General features: G+C 36.6%; 2 protein-coding genes across 2 annotated transcripts in view; one reads left to right on the top strand and one right to left on the bottom strand.

Moving 5' to 3' along the window:
* Nucleotides 1–12,293, top strand: part of EIF3M (eukaryotic translation initiation factor 3 subunit M) — a 20,233-nt gene extending 7,940 nt beyond the window's left edge. Inside the window, exons 6-11 of the mRNA XM_007943284.2 lie at nucleotides 2,067–2,150; nucleotides 3,328–3,427; nucleotides 3,908–3,989; nucleotides 9,568–9,711; nucleotides 11,625–11,685; nucleotides 12,173–12,293. Of these exons, the coding sequence (XP_007941475.1) occupies nucleotides 2,067–2,150; nucleotides 3,328–3,427; nucleotides 3,908–3,989; nucleotides 9,568–9,711; nucleotides 11,625–11,685; nucleotides 12,173–12,293 (592 nt within the window). The remainder of the gene's footprint in view (nucleotides 1–2,066; nucleotides 2,151–3,327; nucleotides 3,428–3,907; nucleotides 3,990–9,567; nucleotides 9,712–11,624; nucleotides 11,686–12,172) is intronic.
* A 465-nt stretch (nucleotides 12,294–12,758) lies between these two features.
* Nucleotides 12,759–19,031, bottom strand: part of CCDC73 (coiled-coil domain containing 73) — a 163,931-nt gene continuing 157,658 nt past the window's right edge. The window contains exon 17 of the mRNA XM_007943283.1: nucleotides 12,759–12,977. Coding sequence (XP_007941474.1) covers nucleotides 12,759–12,977 — 219 coding nt within the window. The remainder of the gene's footprint in view (nucleotides 12,978–19,031) is intronic.

Here is a 19,031-nt window from a genome sequence, read left to right as displayed (position 1 = left end):
CAAACCCACCAGCCACTCCTCGGAAGGAAGATGGGGCAATCTACTTCCGTAGTGATACTGCCTCAGAAACCCAAGGAGGGGTCACTATGAGTTGGATCCGACTCGACAGCACATAACAATAACAACATGGAAGACCAGTTAACGTGATGAATTTTGTAGTAAATGTACTAAATAAGTACCTTTTAGTGCAGTGACCACAGAAACTTCCTTTCCTTCCCTCTCTCCCTCTTTCCTCTCCTGCATCCTTTTCTCTTCTCTTTCTTATACACAAACACACACACAAACAAAATATCCCACACCTCTTTTCTTGCTTACCACACCTTAGACATACTGAACTATTTTCTTTTCCTAGTCTGGGCCAGAGGCTAACACCTGTTTTTGTGTGCCCTGCGAAGCAGGAATGATTTTAACATTTTTAAATGGATACAGGAAAAAGTCAAAAGATTGTTTCATGACCTGTGAACATAATATATGAAATTAGAATCTCTGTCCAAAAATATTTATTGAAACACAGCCACACCTATTCATTGATGTGTTAGTCTAAGGTTCTTTTTGGCAAGAATTGAGTATTTGCAGCAGAGACCATGTGTGGCCTGCAAAAATTATTTACTATCTGGTTATTTCCACCAAATTTGCCTTCCCCTGGTCTAGATTTATGCTCAACTGGGTTCCCTGTCTGAAAAACTTCTTCCATATTTAGATCAGGTGCCTCTCTTCTACCGCCCCCTCTACTTTTATCATAGCACTTAACGCCCTTTGTTAAAATTTAGGTTGTGGGCTCTGAATCACAGGAAGGATGTATTCCCAAAATTTTATTTTTTTCCTGGTACACATAAAATGTATTATTTCTGAATAGTAGAACTCTGAAATTTGCCTCGTTAGTAAGAATGCTTATGGCGTAGGGTGCCCCTTCCTTAATTGTAGTTGGTGAGTGCCAGTGGTGTGATGTATCTGTATGGGTAATACTAGTTAACATTTTCTTGAGCCTCTAAATATCAGATGCTTTGATGTGCACTTCAAATGGATTATTATACTTTGATCTACATTGATTTAAAAGTTTCTTTAGCTGATAAGACATACTAGATTGAGGTGTCCTGTAGTTGCTAAAACTTGAAAATGAAATGTATCTGTGCTGGTAGAAGGGGATAATATAGTTAACTGTGAGTAAAACATTGTTATTTAAATTTTTTTGTGAGTTCTTATAGTTACATCACCATATTTAAGATACTGGTTACTACTTAACCATGCCTATAATTACATTTATACACCCAGTAAACTTTAGTTTGGGAGGATGTTTTAAAATACAATCTTAAAATAAATAGTACAGCTCCTACTCATTTTATCCAGATTGAATCTAGGTTTTTTTTTTTTTTTTAAATAGAAGAAAAAGATACTTCCTTTTAGTTAGCAAAGCTTTCTATAACTGGCTAAAGATTCATCAATTTAAAGGAAGAAATGAAGGGTGAAGATAAATATTTTCTAAGAATCATAATTAAATTAATGCACTTAATTATTTTGCGCTTTTCACCAATTTAAATTTATCATCCACATAATTTTAAAGATAAATGGATTGGAAGGGTATCTTTAGTAGTTATTTCAATATTTGAGTAGTGGCTCTGCTTCAGCCCTACTGTCCTGACACTTTACACAAAACGTTTTTCCCCACCCCAAGGCCTTTGTACTTTTCTTCTATCTGCTTGAAAGTCACCAACTCCCTGCCTTCCACCCTCAGATCTTTTCATGGCCCATTATTATATATCCTTAAGGTCTCAGGTTATATGTTGTGTCCAGAGAGTATGTTTCCTTTTGCATACTATATAAAGTACCCTTTTTTCCCCTGCCTTTGTTACATCTTATTTCCTTCACAGCACTTAATTGTTTGTTAATACCTTTTCCTCAGTTGTCTGTCTTGCCTGCTAAAATGTAAGTCCTATGACATTTCCCATATACAAGGACTATGTCTTAGTCACCACTGTCTCAGTACAGTACCTGGCACCTAGTAAATATTTTTGCATGAATTGATGGTAAAGATATTTTGAAATCTCTAAAGCAGTATTTCTTTTTAGTGATGCTGCTTCAAAAGTTATGGTGGAATTGCTGGGAAGTTATACAGAGGATAATGCTTCTCAGGCCAGAGTTGATGCCCACAGGTAATGTTAAACACATTGCTCTCAACAGGGCTGTCAGTGGTTTATAGGTGAGTTATAGTATTTATAGTATTTATATAGTATACATTATAACTCTGAAATCTTCTTTGCAACCACTAGTAATTCAAAGTCATTTGATAATGTGTGCTCCATAGTGATTCTACTGTGGGTGCTAAAATTCAGTATTTGATGATTTAAAGTATTGAAAAAACATAGATTACATGGGAAATAGGCACATAGAATTTGCTGTTTGGAGTACTGGGAGTGATAATCCCAATCTGAGGGCTGGAACCTAATCTTGGATTGATTTCACCTTAATATTAAGGTAGGTAGAGGAGAAAAAGTTGGTGACTAGCTAAAAATTAGCTCAATGCTAGTGAGAATAAGGCCTAGATAATCCTAGGTCTACTTAGTAACAATAAGAAATCCATTTTTAAATCTGTGAAACTAGGATGACGTTAACTTCTTGAAAGGTTTATTGCCTCACGTGGATAAATACATGGTAGATACTGTAGAAATGATAAAACCCAAAAAACCCAGACTCACTACAGTTGAGTCAGATCTGACTCATTTGACCCCTCCTTGGGTTTCCAAGAAGTAGATTGCCCAACCTTCCTTCCAAGGAGTGGCTGGTGGATTTGAACTGCCAGCCTTCTGGTTAGCAGTCAAATGCCTTAGGCACTACGCCACCAGAGGTCCCTCTAGAAATGATGGTGGTAAAATAAATCTTTGACTTTGGGATCAGACTGCCTGCGTTCAAGTCCTTACTTTACCACTTAATTAGCATTTATTATTGGGCAAGTTACTTGTCCTCCCTGAGCCTGTTTCATCATTGATAAAATGGGCATAATAATAACTTCTCTTTTGGGTTGTTTCGAGGATTAAATAAGATAACCTATATAAAGCGTGAAGCTTACTTGGTGGCGTATGGTAAGATGCTGCTGCTATTTGCCATTTATTTCTTTGATTGTCTTGGATACTTTCTCTACAACTATGTTTTGCCTACAACTATTTTATTTCATTTTAAATATACATGATAAATTATATCGGACTGTTGTAGCTTTTTTGTTTTCATGCTGTGTATATTGGACTTCTCTGTATTTTACTGAATTAAATACATTTTGTGATCTGTGAAAAGGACTAAAATTTGCAAAGTCTGAGCTTTGTTTTTCTAATTAAGGTGTATCGTTCGAGCATTGAAAGATCCAAATGCATTCCTTTTTGACCATCTTCTTACTTTAAAACCAGTAAAGTTTTTGGAAGGCGAGCTTATTCATGATGTGAGTGGTTTTATCTTTTTAATGTGAAATGTATTATTTTTCCTTAAATCTTGCATAGTGAGCAGGTAGTTTTTTTCATTAATGAACATGACTATTGGAGAGATCTGGAAAGAGAGGAGTTGTTTTTTCTCTTTGTATCAAGAACAAGCTTTGAAATTTAGGACCAGCTATGCTCAGGATTTAGTGTCAGCTAGCTTGAATTAGGAAGATAAATCTGATATTTAATAATACGTAAACATGCTTTTAAGTATAAAAATACATTTTGGATTATTTTCCATTTGGACTGTGCCATTAATGCCATCTTTCAGTGTAGATAATTTAGAGCTCACTGAATTTATTGATTATATAACTTAGTTTGATAATTTGATGAAGCAGCTTGATAATTCTGCACTGAATGAGCTTCATTGCTGAGAGTATCTTAATATCACTGAGTCTTGATTTTATATTGATAGTGTCTTTTCTTTGTCTCTATCTGTATAGCTTTTAACTATTTTTGTGAGTGCTAAATTGGCATCATATGTGAAGTTTTATCAGAATAATAAAGACTTCATTGATTCACTTGGTAAGTTTGAGGGTTTTTTTTGTTTTCTTTTATGGGTATAGAAAGGTGGGAAACATGCTACTTTATAACTCTTATGCACTGTGAGACCCAGCAAACATGGTGTCAAGTCTGTTTATAGATTACCCTAACCAGTGGTATATGCTAGAACAGCACCAAAAACAGGTGGACATTTTAAAAGATTGCTCAACTAGAAATAATTGAGAATTGGAAACTAAGAAGATGTAGAAGTAGCATTTGTGGTAGGAAAAATAGAAAACTAGAAGTCAGAAAATCTGGGCCTTTTTTCTCTCCATAATAGCTTATTGGGTTTTTACAGGCCTTTTTCTGCCCTAAGGAGCTCTGGTGATACAGTGGTTAAGCATTGAGCTGCTAACCAAAAGGTTGGCATTTTGAACCCACCAGGCTCTCTGTGGAAAAAAGATGAAGCAGTCTGCTTCCGTAAAGATTTATAGCCTAGGAAACCCTGTGGGGCAGTTCTACTCTGTCTTGTAGGGTTGCTGTGAGTCAGAATTGACTCAGTAGGGGTGGGTTTTTGGTTTTCTGCCCTACTCCCATGATTCTTGTAGGTAAAGTTGTAGGAAGAAGCAGATAGATACGTTTAGAAGATACAGTTATAAATACATGAGCAGAAGGCACATGGGAGTGGCATCCTCCAACTGTCAATTCTGACCCAATTGTCCCTCTCATGTCACTCTCTGCTTCTCTGGTGGGTTTCATAATTTGTTGCAGTGGCCACACAGAACTCACAGACAATGCTTACAGTTAGGGGTTCATTAGGAAAGGAGCAGGTGACAATTCAGGTTCCTTCGATCAGGAAAGCCTCCCCTTGGCCATGCCCTCAGGCATACTTCTGTCTTTTGGCCACTGCACCCTGCTTGGGCAAGTGTTACAAAGCTCTTTGAGCTCTGCCGATAGGTATACCTGGGTGCACCCCACTCCACCAGTAATGCTTCCTGCCTGAAGGCACTCAGCTTTCTTGCTCCATGGACTGGCAAGCCTGCCACTCTGTCTTGTGCTGGTGTTACTACCTCTGCCATCATCTCAGTACAAGGATCTTGGGTCCAAGGACACTCCACTTCTGGCTTGTCCTTCGTGGTAGTGAGAGCCCCTTTCTGTCTCTGCAATGGTTCATTTTAGGCCTAGTGGATTGTCACAACTGACCAGTCCCCACAGTGTAGGGTTCCATACACCTTATTTCTGTTGTCCCACAACCACAAGGATGCCGTTTACTTTATTTCTGTTACTAACAAGCTGTCCAATCCCCTGGGTAGGCCATAAGCAGCTTATATTTGCAAAGTTCCACCCAGTCATCTGGTAGGAGCCATAAAGACATGGCAGGAAGAACCATACCACTGCACCACAATATGTGTCTAGAATTTTGGAATAAGCGAGGGAATATAAAAGCAGTTTACTTAAAAGATTATAGAGTACCATTACTTTGATGATAATTGTGATTTTTGGAAATAATTCATTTTAAGAGCTGAGGAAACTTGACGATTAAGGGAACTTTATTAAGCTTAACACTGCTGTTTAAAATAAATTTTTCTTAGAATACCTTATTTCTTAGATGTATATTAATACCTTATATCTCAGATATATACCTATTTTTAAGCTGTATTTTTCCTGTTTGGTGCTCTCATTTTTACCTTTTTGTGACCTGTGGAACATAACAGTACACACGTACATTCTCCACCTCTGATTTAGGGCGAGCTGCTATCCCACTTTCAGTGCATGCTTTCACCTGGGGATTGTAAAACTCCATGAATCTGAAGAACTAGCCTCATCCTAACAAACTCAGCACCAGAGATACCCTTCATACTCCTCTACCCGAACGTATATGCCTCACTCGCTCGCTGCTGTCGAATCTGTTCCGACTCACAGGGACCCCTCCTTGGGTTTCCGAGGCAGTATTTTTACGAAGTAGATTGCCCAGTCCCTTCCAAGGAGTGCCTGGTGGGTTTGAACCGCCAGCCTTCTGGTTAGCAATCAAATGCCTTAGGCACTATGCCACCAGAGGTCTAATTGTATCGAAATCCATATTACCTCCGAAAAAAAAAAATTTTTTTTTTCCCATTCAAAATGCCTTCTGTTACTGAAAAGACATGGCTTCAACAAAAAATTCAAAGCAGAAATTCTATCTTGTAAGCGTTAAAGCTAAAATCTAACGTCACGTAACTGTAACAGAAATACCACTCTAATACAGTGTTTTAATGCCCCCCTAGAAATTGATAAATTATAGAAGTATGCAGCATTCTGAGAATGTTTTTTGAAGGTATAGATTGAATTAGAAATTTAGATGCTATGGTTTTACACGATAGAAGAAGCATTCTTAAATACAGTTTGTTCTTAGTGTCTCCAGGCTCCCCACGAGCTCAGTAAGTGTTTAACAATAAAATCTTACTCATCGTCATTGAGCAAATCTCACATATGTTCAGGATTTTGATTTCTTTCTGGACCATGTTTTTACACACTAAAATTACAGTGAAAAAACTTTGAAAATCCACATTTGAACAGATTTTAATTCTTCTAAGACTGCTAATATTTAGACAGTGAAGTCAGTCAACTATGAAACTAAGGTGCTTCGTTTTACTATTAAGCAATAATTAAAATATATCAGAGGTTATAGTTCCCATATTAAAATTGAATTGTTGGTTTTGGTTGCTTGAGATGCAGGTGAAGAATTCAGTTACAGTATCTGATTATATATTAGTCTTTGATTTTGTAATAATTAATTCCTGTCACCTTTAAATTTTGTGTGCCCATTGAAATTGAGGAAGATTGAATTACTTTGAACATAATAAGGCATTTGAAATACACCAATATAAAGTAGATGCAAGTATGTTTGTGTAGAAGGCTTTACCAGGTGCATTAGACCCAGAAAACCACATTCTGTCCCAGTTAATTTGTTTCGTGGCATGAAGCTATGTGATGGAATGTTAATGTCAGCAACCTCTTTATTTACGCACCAAGGAAAAAGGAGTAGTAATTAACACTTTGACACTCCCCCATTGATGTGTAATTGACTGTTTCAAAGGAGCACTGGTTCATAAGCTATTGCATGCATTAAAATTGCGTTTTCTATATTGCAGCATTTTAAGACGGGTCAGTGACAATGCAGAAATTGCTCAATGATGCACATTTTTTTATTACTGCATTAAGGTTTTGACATATTAGTAATGAATAAATGTTTCCATAAAATTAGATTTTTTATAACTTTAAATTTGAAATATGACACTGAACCCTGGGACTTCCCATTGAAGGTAGTATTTAGTTCTGTGAAACAAAGCATAGCTTTCTACAAGTCTAGCTCATACTTGACTAGCTTAATAGTTTGAATTTTGAAAACAAGAGTCCTAAAGGCTTTAAGTGTGGTTCTTTGTTTTAAAATAGTGATTGTAAACATAAATTTGAAATGTTTTTATATGCTTGTTTCTATATATAAGATAGAGAATGGTTTATGTAATTCATTAGAGAAATACTTTATTCTTCTGACAGTAAAAATAGATTTTAAGAGTACTTTTAAATTACATCTTAAAAATTTCAGGACTTGGAGCATTTTATCGTAGAATGATTTGTCATTCTGTCATGTCCATAGACTGGAAATAAGGAATTGTCTTGTGTTTGCAGATATTGAGAGAATCTTTAGTACTTGTTCCCCTGCATAAGGAAATAAAATACCATTTCTGATTTATTATGCCAACTAAAAATCGAATTCCCTAATTTACCTTTTGTTTTTTGACTATCTGTATAAATTAGCAATCTTTCATTAGAAATTTCTTTATGTAAAGTGTTTTTGGGAAACTATTAAATGTGTGTGTTTTTTTGTTTTAGATGTATTGTTAAGCATTTATGACAGCTGACATTCTGTGGTTACAAATGTCTAGATTCCACAGGTGGCATCAGTTGTTACAGTTTGTTGTTTTATTAACATTGACAACTTGGGCCAACAGTACCATTATCTTGTGTCAACTGAATTGCCCTAACATGTCCACATTTAATCTGGTGTTATCTAGTTGCTACCTTCTTGCTTCAGAAAGTCAATCAGCACCTAATTTGCATTTGTTAATTAGGGTTAATGTGCGCTAATTGATTTCTTGATGCTTGTAGATTTCCATTAAACCCAGTTAACAATACTTATTTGTGTACCTCATTCATTTGAGTTATGATGATCATGTTTTTGTTGAATCTGTGCCAAATAGGAAGCCTGCATCATAATTACAGCTAATTAACAGACAATTATGCCCTATATTAATGGATTTCTCTAGTCTTCCATATGAATGTTATAAATTTACACTTACTTATGGAATGCTTAGAGTGATAACTCAGCCTCAAGTTCTGTTAAAAAAAGTTACTAGAGTGCAGAGCATATATTTCCTAAATTTGAAAGATCAGAGAATAGGAACAAGTAAATGATTTTAGATTATTTTTAGAAACTTGTTTTTAATAAGTTAGCATTGATACTACTTTATAGCCCTGCTTCTACTTAAGAACAAGTACTGATTTAGATATTCAGGATTTGTAAATATTATTTGTATTTCTAGCCCTTTATTTTACAAATGAACGTATATTTTAGGCCTAGCACTGCCACTTTGTGACTATAAGTTATTTAATCTCTTTTGTACTCTATTTTATTTTTTTTAACATGAAAAGATCGTAATTCATTAAGTTTCCTTCTAGGGCTAACAATTGTCTGTGCTCTAAATAATTGTAACGAAAAAACGAAACAAAAACAAAAAAAACAACCACCAAACTCATGCCATTGAGTCGAATCCGATTCACAAGACCCCTCCGTGGGTTTCCAAGGCGGTATCACTACAGAAGTAGATTGCCCAATCTTCCTTCCGAGGAGTGGCTGGTGGGTTTGAACCGCCAGCCTTCTGGTTAGCAGTCAAATGCCTTAGGCACTACGCCACCAGCGCAGCATATTTCCTTACAAACTGAAATAGAAAATCTGAATTATTTGTGCAATTTTCTGTTTTTGCCTTATAAAGAACAAGTGTCACTGTTAATGGTGATATTTCTTTCCAGTACTAACCATGATAAATCTGCTTATGCAGTTTTGATTTCGAAGTATTCAATCCAAGATGAAGGGAAATGAATGTTTTCATAACTGAAAGGTTTATGAAAATGCTTTAAAACTTCCAAGTTTACCAGTAAGATTCACACGGAATAGGTGGGAGATGAGGAATCATGGTGAAATAAGAACCAATAATAAAAATAAGGTTAAGTAATTCAATTAAATAGAAAATAGTCTTATGAAATGTACTTTATACTTTCTAATCTCATAAAATGTATATATAAAATGTAAAGTACACGATATGTTTAGGGCCAAAAAATAAAATTTTATAGCCTATTCTTGACTTTGAATCTATCAGCTATGGCACAATAGTAATATGGACTAATATTTCTAGAAAAAATAATTGTGAATACTTTATAACTGAATTGGGTCAGGTTGTGGTTTGCAAATACAAGAACTTTGTCAGAATTACTCAGTATAAGTACTCAAACACAAGAGTTATAACTGTGCAAGTCTGTCATTAGTATGGATACTAATCAGGCTAACTACTGTGTTATTCAGGCTTATTACATGAACAGAACATGGCAAAAATGAGATTACTTACTTTTATGGGAATGGCAGTGGAAAATAAAGAAATTTCTTTTGACACAATGCAGCAAGAACTTCAGATTGGAGCTGATGATGTAGAAGCATTTGTTATCGATGGTAAGGCAATTAGGACATTTTTTCCTCTATGACATGGAGTATAAGATTTTTGATCTTGAAACTGAGCTTTACAGGTTCTTTTATAGCAAGTATGTATGTTTAGTAGATTAAGAGTTATTTGTAGTAGAGTGAAAATTCATTAGAACTGTAAGTTGCTATATGATTTTTGGTGTTTCTGTCCCTTGGAATTATAGAACAAAGGCTATTAGGTAGGGTACATAGTGAGCTAGGAGCACAGATTTTAGCATCACGTAGACCTAGATTTGAAACTCGTCTTCTCTATGAGATAGGAATGTACGAGTTCACTTGTGGTTAAGAGGATCACATAGATTAATGTGGGTCACGCTTTTAGCCCAGTGCTTGGCACATGGTAAATGATCAGCAAATAATGTTAACCAGTAACAATTTTATATGATTGGCCTGGAAACAGGACTCTCTTCCCAACAATTGCATTATCTGTTTTAAACCATTAAATTTCAGGAATTTTTTTGAGCTTTTCCCTTTGAAAGTTAGGATTAATTAAGATACCAAAAAATATACAGAATTGTTGACATGGTTGGTTTTTTTTTTTTGGTGATTTGGGTGAAAATGTCCAGAGCATATTCACTTTCCATACAGCAGTTCACATACACTTTGTCTCATGACAGTGACCACAATTTACCACAATGCAACAGCTCCCCTCGTAATTCCTCCCCATAGTTACCTCTTCCCTGTGTCCATCCCTCCATGCACTCCTGCCCCCTGAGCTGTATCCCTGTGCATAAGCAGCCCTTCTTCCTCCCATGTTGTTCTCTCCAAGGAGTGTATCTACCTCAGGTAAATGTTCACCTCATATGCCTGTCTTTTGTTTGGCTGGAAACCACAGGTGTGGGTTCAATTCCAGACCTGAAGAGCAGCTAGGGGCCATAGTCTAGTGGTCCCACCAGGCTCTGTCGGACCAGTAAACTTGGTCCCCCTCCCCCTTTTTATTTTCCTCCAAATGATTTTGAGTTTTGTTCCACATTGTTCTCCCTCTCTATCCAGGATCTCCTACATAGATCCCCTTCCAAGTGGATGACAGTGGTAGCCGGGCACCATCTTGTTCTTCTGGTCTCATAGTCATATAGGCTGCAGATCGGATGGTGTACCAGTCGCTAGGACTAATTGTTTCCATGAATTTTTGGTTTTCTTCATTCTTCTTTGCTCTGAATGAGGAGAGACCCATCGTTGCATCTAGATGGCAACTTGCTAGCTTTTAAGATCCCAGTCGCTACTTGCCAAAGTAGGAGGTGGAACAATGTTTTGTATAGTATGTTATGCCAATTTGAGCTTGATGTCCCCTGCGACTATGGTCCCAAGCCCACAGGTTCAACTACTAGGTCCCTCTGGGTATCTGGCTGGGACCAAGCAGTGACCACAACCTTGCCCCTTGTCAGCTCTACTATACACCTGGGAATTCTGATAATTAATTCTGTATTAATTCTGATAATACATAAACTTATAGGACCATTGTCTGCCAACCCTATACATGTTCTTGGATACACTCCCCACTTCATAGACATATCTAATAGCTCAGCCTATGACATGGTTAGTTTTTAATGATCTAAATTTCCAACAGTCCTATAAAGATGTGATACCTTATTTGGAATAAGTTGCCGCCCCTCCTCCCACTCCAATATGATTATAGGGAGAACACCTAGAATTCTTAAGAAAAATTGTATGTGGTATTTAATATAGATAGGCCCAGAAACTATAGGACAAATGAATGACCTTCTTGGTTACATCTTCTTGCTTTGCTTATTAAATTCAAACAGCCAGTTTGGAAAACAATGTAAAGTTTTATTAGGGCTTAGTTGGTCACAGTTTCATATCTTAGCTAACATTTTCCTGGGAAATTTTCTATATAACTTGTCATGTTAAATATCTTTTTTCAGCAGTAAGAACTAAAATGGTATATTGCAAAATTGATCAGACCCAGAGGAAAGTAGTTGTCAGGTAAGATGTTTAATACTTTGCAGCATTTTGTAGGACAATTTAGTTTGTTCTGATTATATCACTTAAATTTTAGTATTCTAACTAGAACAAAGGTGGTGTTCTTATCTGTTGACTGTAGTTAAATAGTTGCTATTTATCATAATTTTATTAAAGTTCAGACTGAGTGTGATTAGCTTATTTAATGAAAGAGTCCTATTTTCCAGCACATTTCATTTAATGGCTCAGCATTGGCTAGCATACTAATGACTTTTGTGTCTGCTTTATATGGTTGTTCAGGAGAATAGAACCTTGAGGATCAATATGATAAAGACTTTTTAAAAATAAGTATCTAATTGTTAAATTCTCTTACAATTCTAAAGTAAGTCTTGTGTATATTTACCCTTGCTTTTAACTAGACAGAAGTAGAAGTACATAGTATTTGTAAACAAATGCCATGAGATAAAAGGTTGACTAATAACTTTTTAAAAAATTTTCCTTCAATTTTTAGTCATAGCACACATCGGACATTTGGAAAACAGCAGTGGCAACAACTGTATGATACACTTAACGCCTGGAAACAAAACCTGAACAAAGTGAAAAACAGCCTTCTGAGCCTTTCTGATACCTGAGTTTTTATTAATAAAATTTTGTGCTTTTCGGAAAAAAACTAAATCATAGTAAAACATTATAAACAAATTTAACTACAGTCTGGATAGTTATTGTCTCAAATTTAAAGTGAAAAATAATAAACTCTAGGGGAAGCAAAATAATAAATTAGAAAAGGTTGATACGTCTATCTTGTGTAATTAATTCACCCTAAGTTGTGTATTCTGTGAGGATTTTGAAGGAGCACACAAGAGCTGTGAAGAGAGGCTATATTGATGGAAAACAAAATGCTCAAGAATTTCTAAGTTAATTAAGGGGAGTTGGGTGCTAAGAGCAAACTATTTGTAAATAATTGCTGCTATCTTGAGCATTTGCAGAGTAGATACCAAAAATTGAGACATTACATGTTATGGTCATTTCATGCTAGTCAAAATTATGTCACTATTTTTTAAATCAGTGCATCACTGAAAGCATTTACCAACATTATTTTAATCTGTTTTTTCCAGTGTTTCTTCTGCTTTTCTTTTCCTAGTTTGGTTGTCACTTTGTAAACTTAGGAACTTTTCAATCTCATTTATTTGATTTGTTATGAGGCTCTGCCAGTCACCTTCACCTGTAGAAGAGGCATCCGAATCAGTAGTGTTTTTAATCTTGATTAACTGAAAAGTGCTTTGTAGCAGAGTTGATTCCAGAGGCTTTGTTTTCACCTAGGAAAGACCAAACTTGTTTTACCATTGAGGTTATTACTCATATTTTCTAAACAGTTACCAATAAAAGATATTCAAGACAATCTGTTACGCCTCTGCAATTAGGGATGTGATAAACCCCCCATCTTGGCTGATTTCCAACAGCTACCTTAGTGATTCTGGCAACCAGAAAACGATAAAGTACAAACTTGCAGGATTATGTAGTGACACACTTCAAACCTTTAATATATTCCAGAGATACCACAAATACTTTCCAAAAGGTCTTGAGCATACATCAAAAGAAAAGAACAGATACTTAAAACAATGCAGATAAAAATCTGTTTTGTCTTCTACTCCCTTCCCAAAGATGTCTTAGGTTGTGTATCTTCTATCAAAGCCAGGGAAAATTTTAAAATTATAACGGAAATAAGCGGCTGTATAAAAATTGCCTTTTACTTCATGTTTCCTCTCGGGCTTCTGAGCACCATTGTTGAAGAAACAGGAAAGAACAGTGAGGTATTTGGAAGTTGGCATGTTTCCAAGACACTGCATTGGGTCATACCTAAAATACTGTGCTTAAAAGTTTTTAAAGTTTTTTGATAATACGCTTATTAGAAATTTAGAAAAAAATATTTACTAAAAATAATCACTGCTTAGACATAATCGTCAATATTTTGGGACTTTTGCTGCTAGTCTTTTTTTCTATTTTAAGCATATTTGATAATTCTATAGAATTTTATATCTTGCTTTTCCTCTGAGCAGTTTCCTATGTCATTAAGTTCCCAAACAATTGCCAGTGGCTGCAAAATACTCCTTAGTATGAATGTGTGATAATTTATTCTCTATTGAATGTTTAAGTTATTTCTCATTTTTCCTTGTCAAAAATTAACTTCTTGGGAAGTTCTTAGAAAGTCTTTGAGATTTCCAGATAAAATATTCCAGTCACAGGGAATATTAAATTGCTTTAAAATAAAAATTACTGGATTTTTAATTTTCTAGTTCTAAAGGAAATAACATCTATGTATTATCTTAAAAACTTTTTAGCATTTTTCCCTAGTAAGTCTGTTAAAAGCCTGGCTCCCTAACACTCTATGTTCCATAATTGAATCTTGTTGAACATTGAAGTTATGGGAAAATGTTTACTGTTAAAAATTAGGCAACAGTGCATATTTGTTCATAAATCTTTGTGAATACCACTGAGTATTGCCTTACATTAAAACCTTCTCAATCTGACTAGTAAAGGGTAAATTAGAAATATGTTTATTTTTAACATGAGATTATAATTTTTTTTTTTTTTTTAAATAAGCCAGTTGGAACCACCTTAACAACTGGTTTGGTTTTGGTTAAATGTTTAGAATTTAATCCTAAGGATGATTGTTCCTTTGAGATTGATACTTGTCCTTCAGTCTTACCTCTGATCTTTGGGGATGATGTGCTTACACTTACTGCCGTTATTATTAATGAAATAATGGAAGAAACCACCAGTATCAACACAGGACTACCAAGAGACAGTAAGAAGTCAGTTTACCTTTTGTGGGCCTGTTTTCTCATCAGCTCCTTTTTCCAAAGTGCTATTATAAAAAGCTGCCATTTGGTAATCCATAAGAATGTACATAGATATATTTCTGATAATGTCTAGCACGTAATATGTTCAACATATTTCATTCAGCTCTTAATGCCAATAATAGTTTCTAAGTGATCCATGCAAGACATAATAGATACAGAGAAATAAATTAAATTTAAATCTAGGTTGCTGGTTGCTACTGAATGTTGACATAGATGTTCTTTGAAATAAAATGATTGATTTAATGGTTCTGTATTGTCATGAAAGTCCTTGTTCCATTTAGTACATTTGTATGAAGTACACATTAGCCAGTTTCCTAAAATCTTGATTCATTGATGATGGAAAAGCAGACAAATTCATACATATGTTCTACTTTCCCTTCAGGAGCAGGGATTGGTTATAAAAAGAAACAGAATATATTGTATATTAGTTAAGGGGTACCCTGAACAAAACTTGTTCTATTTAGCTTAACTGAGGTTTCTGATATCTATGAAAGTAATTCTGCAAAATTTCAGTGTTGTTCCTATATCCATTTAAAAGTTTCTCTGTCACCTGTCTTCTCCTCTTTCCACTCAACTCTAGAGACTTACTCTTTGGGTTAAACTGTCCTTCAGTAGAGTATGTTCAGTGCCATTGAGTCCATTCTGACTCATAGTGCCCCTGTGTATTTGGAAACAAAATGGTGCCCAGTCTGTGCCATCCTCATGTTTGAGCCCACTGTTGCAGCCACTGTATCAATTCATCTCTTTTTCATCGACCCTGTACTACTTTACCAAGTATGATGTCTTCCAGGGACTGGTCCTTCCTAACAGCATGTCCAAAGTACATGAGACAAAGTCTTGCCAACCTTCTAAGGATCATTCGGGCTGTACTTCCAAGACAGATTTATTTATTCTTCTGGTAGTCCATGGTTTATTCAGTATTCTTCAACATAATTCAAAGGCATCAACTCTTCAGTCTTTCTTAGTCATTGTCCAACTTCCACATGCATAAGAAGCAATTGAAAATACTGTGGCTTAGGCCAGGTGTACCTTAGTCTTCAAGATGACACCTTTGCTTTTCAACACTTTTACAGAAGTCTTCTACGGTGGATTTGCCCAACACAATACATGGTTTGATTTCTCGACTGCTGTTCCCGTGGCATTAATTGTCAATCCAAGTAAAATGAAATCCTTGACAACTTCAGTCTTTGTATATCATGATGGTGCTTACTGGTCCAGTTGTGAGAATTTTTTTTTCTTTATATTGAGGTGTAATCCATACTGAGAGCTGTAGTCATTGATCTTCATCTGTAAGTGCTTCAACCCCTCTTGGGTTACAGCATGCAAAGTTGTGTCATCTGCATATGGCAGGCAGGTGGTTAATGTGCAGAAAGTTTCAAAAGAAGATGGAAGGAATGCAGAGTTGTTGTACCAAAAAGAATTGGCTGTAGTCCTTGATCTTCATCAGTAAGTGCTTCAGGTCCTCGTTGCTTTGAGCAGGGTTATGTCATTTGCATATCACAAGTGGTTAATGAGTTTTCCTCCAATCCTGATGCCACATTCTTCATATGGTCCAGCTTAGATTATTTGCTCAGCATACAGATTGAATAAATATGGTGAAAGGATATAACCCTGACACATACTTTTCCTGATTTTAAACCATGCAGTATCCCTTTGTTCTGTTTAAATCACTGCCTGTTGGTCTGTACAGGTTTCAAATGGGCACTTGTAGGTGTTCTGGAATTCCTATTTGCAATGTTATCCATAATTTGTTAATGATGCACACAGTTGAATGCCTTTGCATAGTCAATAAAACACTGCCAAACATCTTTCTGGTATTCTCTTTTTTGGCTAAGATCCATCTGACATCAGTAATATCCCTCATCCTTTTTGTTTCAGTCTGAAACAAATTTAAGTGAACTTTAATTCATTGGATGTATGAAATAAGTGGCTTTCTTCGCTGACTCTTGGTCCTGTCTCCCATCCTGACTGCTGGCTATAATCAAGATTGCAGTAGGCTCTACCAACCTAGACCAAAAAAATCAAACTCGCTGCCGCTGAGTCGATTGGACTCAAAGTGACCCCTCCTTGGGTTTCTAAGACAGTATCTCTATGAAAGTAGATTGCCCAACAAGGAGCAGCTGGTGAGTTTGAACCACCAACCTTCTGGTTAGCAGTCAGATGTCTTAGGCACTATACCACCAGAGCTCCTATGCCCCCTCCAAGACCAGAGAAGTAGCTCTGAACCACGGGAAGAAAATGGATTGGCACATAACACCTGCCCTGAGCTTAACATATTGGTGTGGGCAGTGTAAAATGTTGAAAATTACAAGAACTATTCCTTTCTGTGTTTATATAATCCAGTTGCTTTCAGTTAGAACACGGGTTGGCAAACTTTCTGTAAATAGCCAGATTGAAGCTTTCCATGCCAAAAGGCCGCATCACAACTGCTTAATTTCTGCCATCGTAATGCACCACAGAGATGGGGGCCGTGGAGTTGCCTCCCGATTCACGGTGGTCTTTACGTACGATAGAATGAGATGTTGCCTGGTCCTACATCATCCTACGCTTGGCCTGTTGTAGTCATCACTGTAGCTCTTGTGCCAGTCCATCTCACTTGAGTATCTCCCGTGTCCTCATGGGCCCTCACCTTTATCAGTCATCCTTCTCGAGCAGTTGATCCTCTCATGACATGTCCAAAGCAAGCAAGTCTACAATGTTGTTAACGATTCATAGATTTTTACTGGCTAATTGTCAGAAGTAGGTTGCCAGGCCTTTCTTAGCCTGGAAGTGCTGCTGAAACCTGTCCACCATGGCTGACCCTGCTGGTATTTGAAATACTGATGGCTTAGCTTCCAGCATCTTATAAACATACAAGCCACCACAGTACCACAAAGTCATAGATGGGTTGTGGGAAAGCAGACAATATGTAAAGTAAGTGTATATGGCTGTGCTCTAACAAAACTTACTGGCCTGCCAGCTGTAGTTTGAAGACCTCTGATTTACAAATGTAAGGTTGTAGAGATCTCCTAGAAAGGCTTCATGAAGTTGGTCCATTTTCATCCAGGGATAATATTTTCTGTAGACTAGCCAAAAGAGTAGATTTGGTTTTTAATTTGTCCCATATGTGTTAATTGGTAATCAAGGTTAGCCGTGGACATTGATTCTTGATTGTTAGCGTCTAGCATAGTGCCTGGCACATAGTCATAAACGTTTGTTAATGTGCTGTCAAATCATTTCTGACTTAGCGACCCTATATGACGGTTCTTTGTCCTACAGAGCTGCTGGTAGGATCAAAACTGACCTTTCAGTTAGCAGCCGAGTGCTTTTTTCTATTACAAAAGCTGACATTGAGGCTAGCGAGGTCCACTGCAGACTGTGTCTTTATGACCTTGGAAAAGTACACATTTGTGCCATTGCTTCCTTATTTGTAAATATAAAAAAATATGTACCTTACATGACGCTTGTAAGAATAAAATTTGTAAATCTCTGAAAAGGTACAAGTTCTATAAATGTAAATTTTTTTACCTAAATTTGTTTTAATAGACATCATTTGAGAAGAAAGCCAGAATACATGGTAGTCGTAAGAAAGCTGCATTTTATCTTTTAACAGATAAACCTGGTTAAAGTGCTGAGACGTACACTGCAGTAGCTTCACGTATCAGATGAACTATGATGTCTCCACAAGCTCAGTCCATCATTTAGCATTGGCCTTTTAATTTAATTTTAGTTTTTTATTGTGATTTGGGTGCAAATTTACAAAGCAGATTGGTTTTACTCTCAACGGTTCATGCACATTTGGTTTCACATCCGATTATAAAACCCAACTATAAAAAACTCTTCTCCCATCTCCTCTTTGTGACTGCCCCTTCCCTGTGCCCTTCTTATCTATGCATCCCTGTCTGTTCAGCTTTCCTCTATTTGGATGCTGCCCCTCTGAGGTCTCACGGCTGATTGATCTAAGGGGTGCATCTCCTAGGAGTAAGTGTTCTGCTTGTAGGTCTTTCTGCTATTGGGCTGAGAGCCAATCCATGGAAGTGAGTCCATTTCCGGGCCTGAAGCATAACCCAGGGCCATAGTCTCAGAGATTCTACCCGTCTCTAGCTGACCAGTAATTCTAGTAATTTTTGTGTTTTTGAATTTTGTTTCACATTTTGCCTCCCATTCTATCCAGGATCTCTAATTTTGATCCCTTTCCGAGTAGCTGGCATTAATAGCCAGGCATCTCTAGTTCTTTGTTCTCAGGGTTGTGAAGGCTGAGATCCTCGTGGTCCATCATATCTTTGGACTAATGGTTTCCAAATGACTGACTGTATTCACTCTTCTTTGCTACAGACAAGAGGAGACCAATAATTGTATCTTAGATGACTGCTCAAAATCTTTTAAGACCCCAGTTGCTACTCATTAAAGTGGTGTTGTTGTTGTTGTTATATGCCGTCGAGTCGGCCCCGACTCATAGCAACCCCTCCTTGGGTTTCCGAGGCAGTATCACTATGGAAGTAGGATTGCCCAACCTTCCTTCCGAGGAGT

This window comes from Orycteropus afer, unplaced genomic scaffold (assembly GCF_000298275.1).
Source record: "Orycteropus afer afer isolate SDZICR_OR568_19922 unplaced genomic scaffold, OryAfe1.0 scaffold00103, whole genome shotgun sequence".
In the NCBI taxonomy this organism is placed as follows: domain Eukaryota; kingdom Metazoa; phylum Chordata; class Mammalia; order Tubulidentata; family Orycteropodidae; genus Orycteropus; species Orycteropus afer.
The sequence above is the reverse complement of the archived record's forward strand: the minus strand, read 5'-3'. Positions and strand labels throughout refer to the sequence as shown.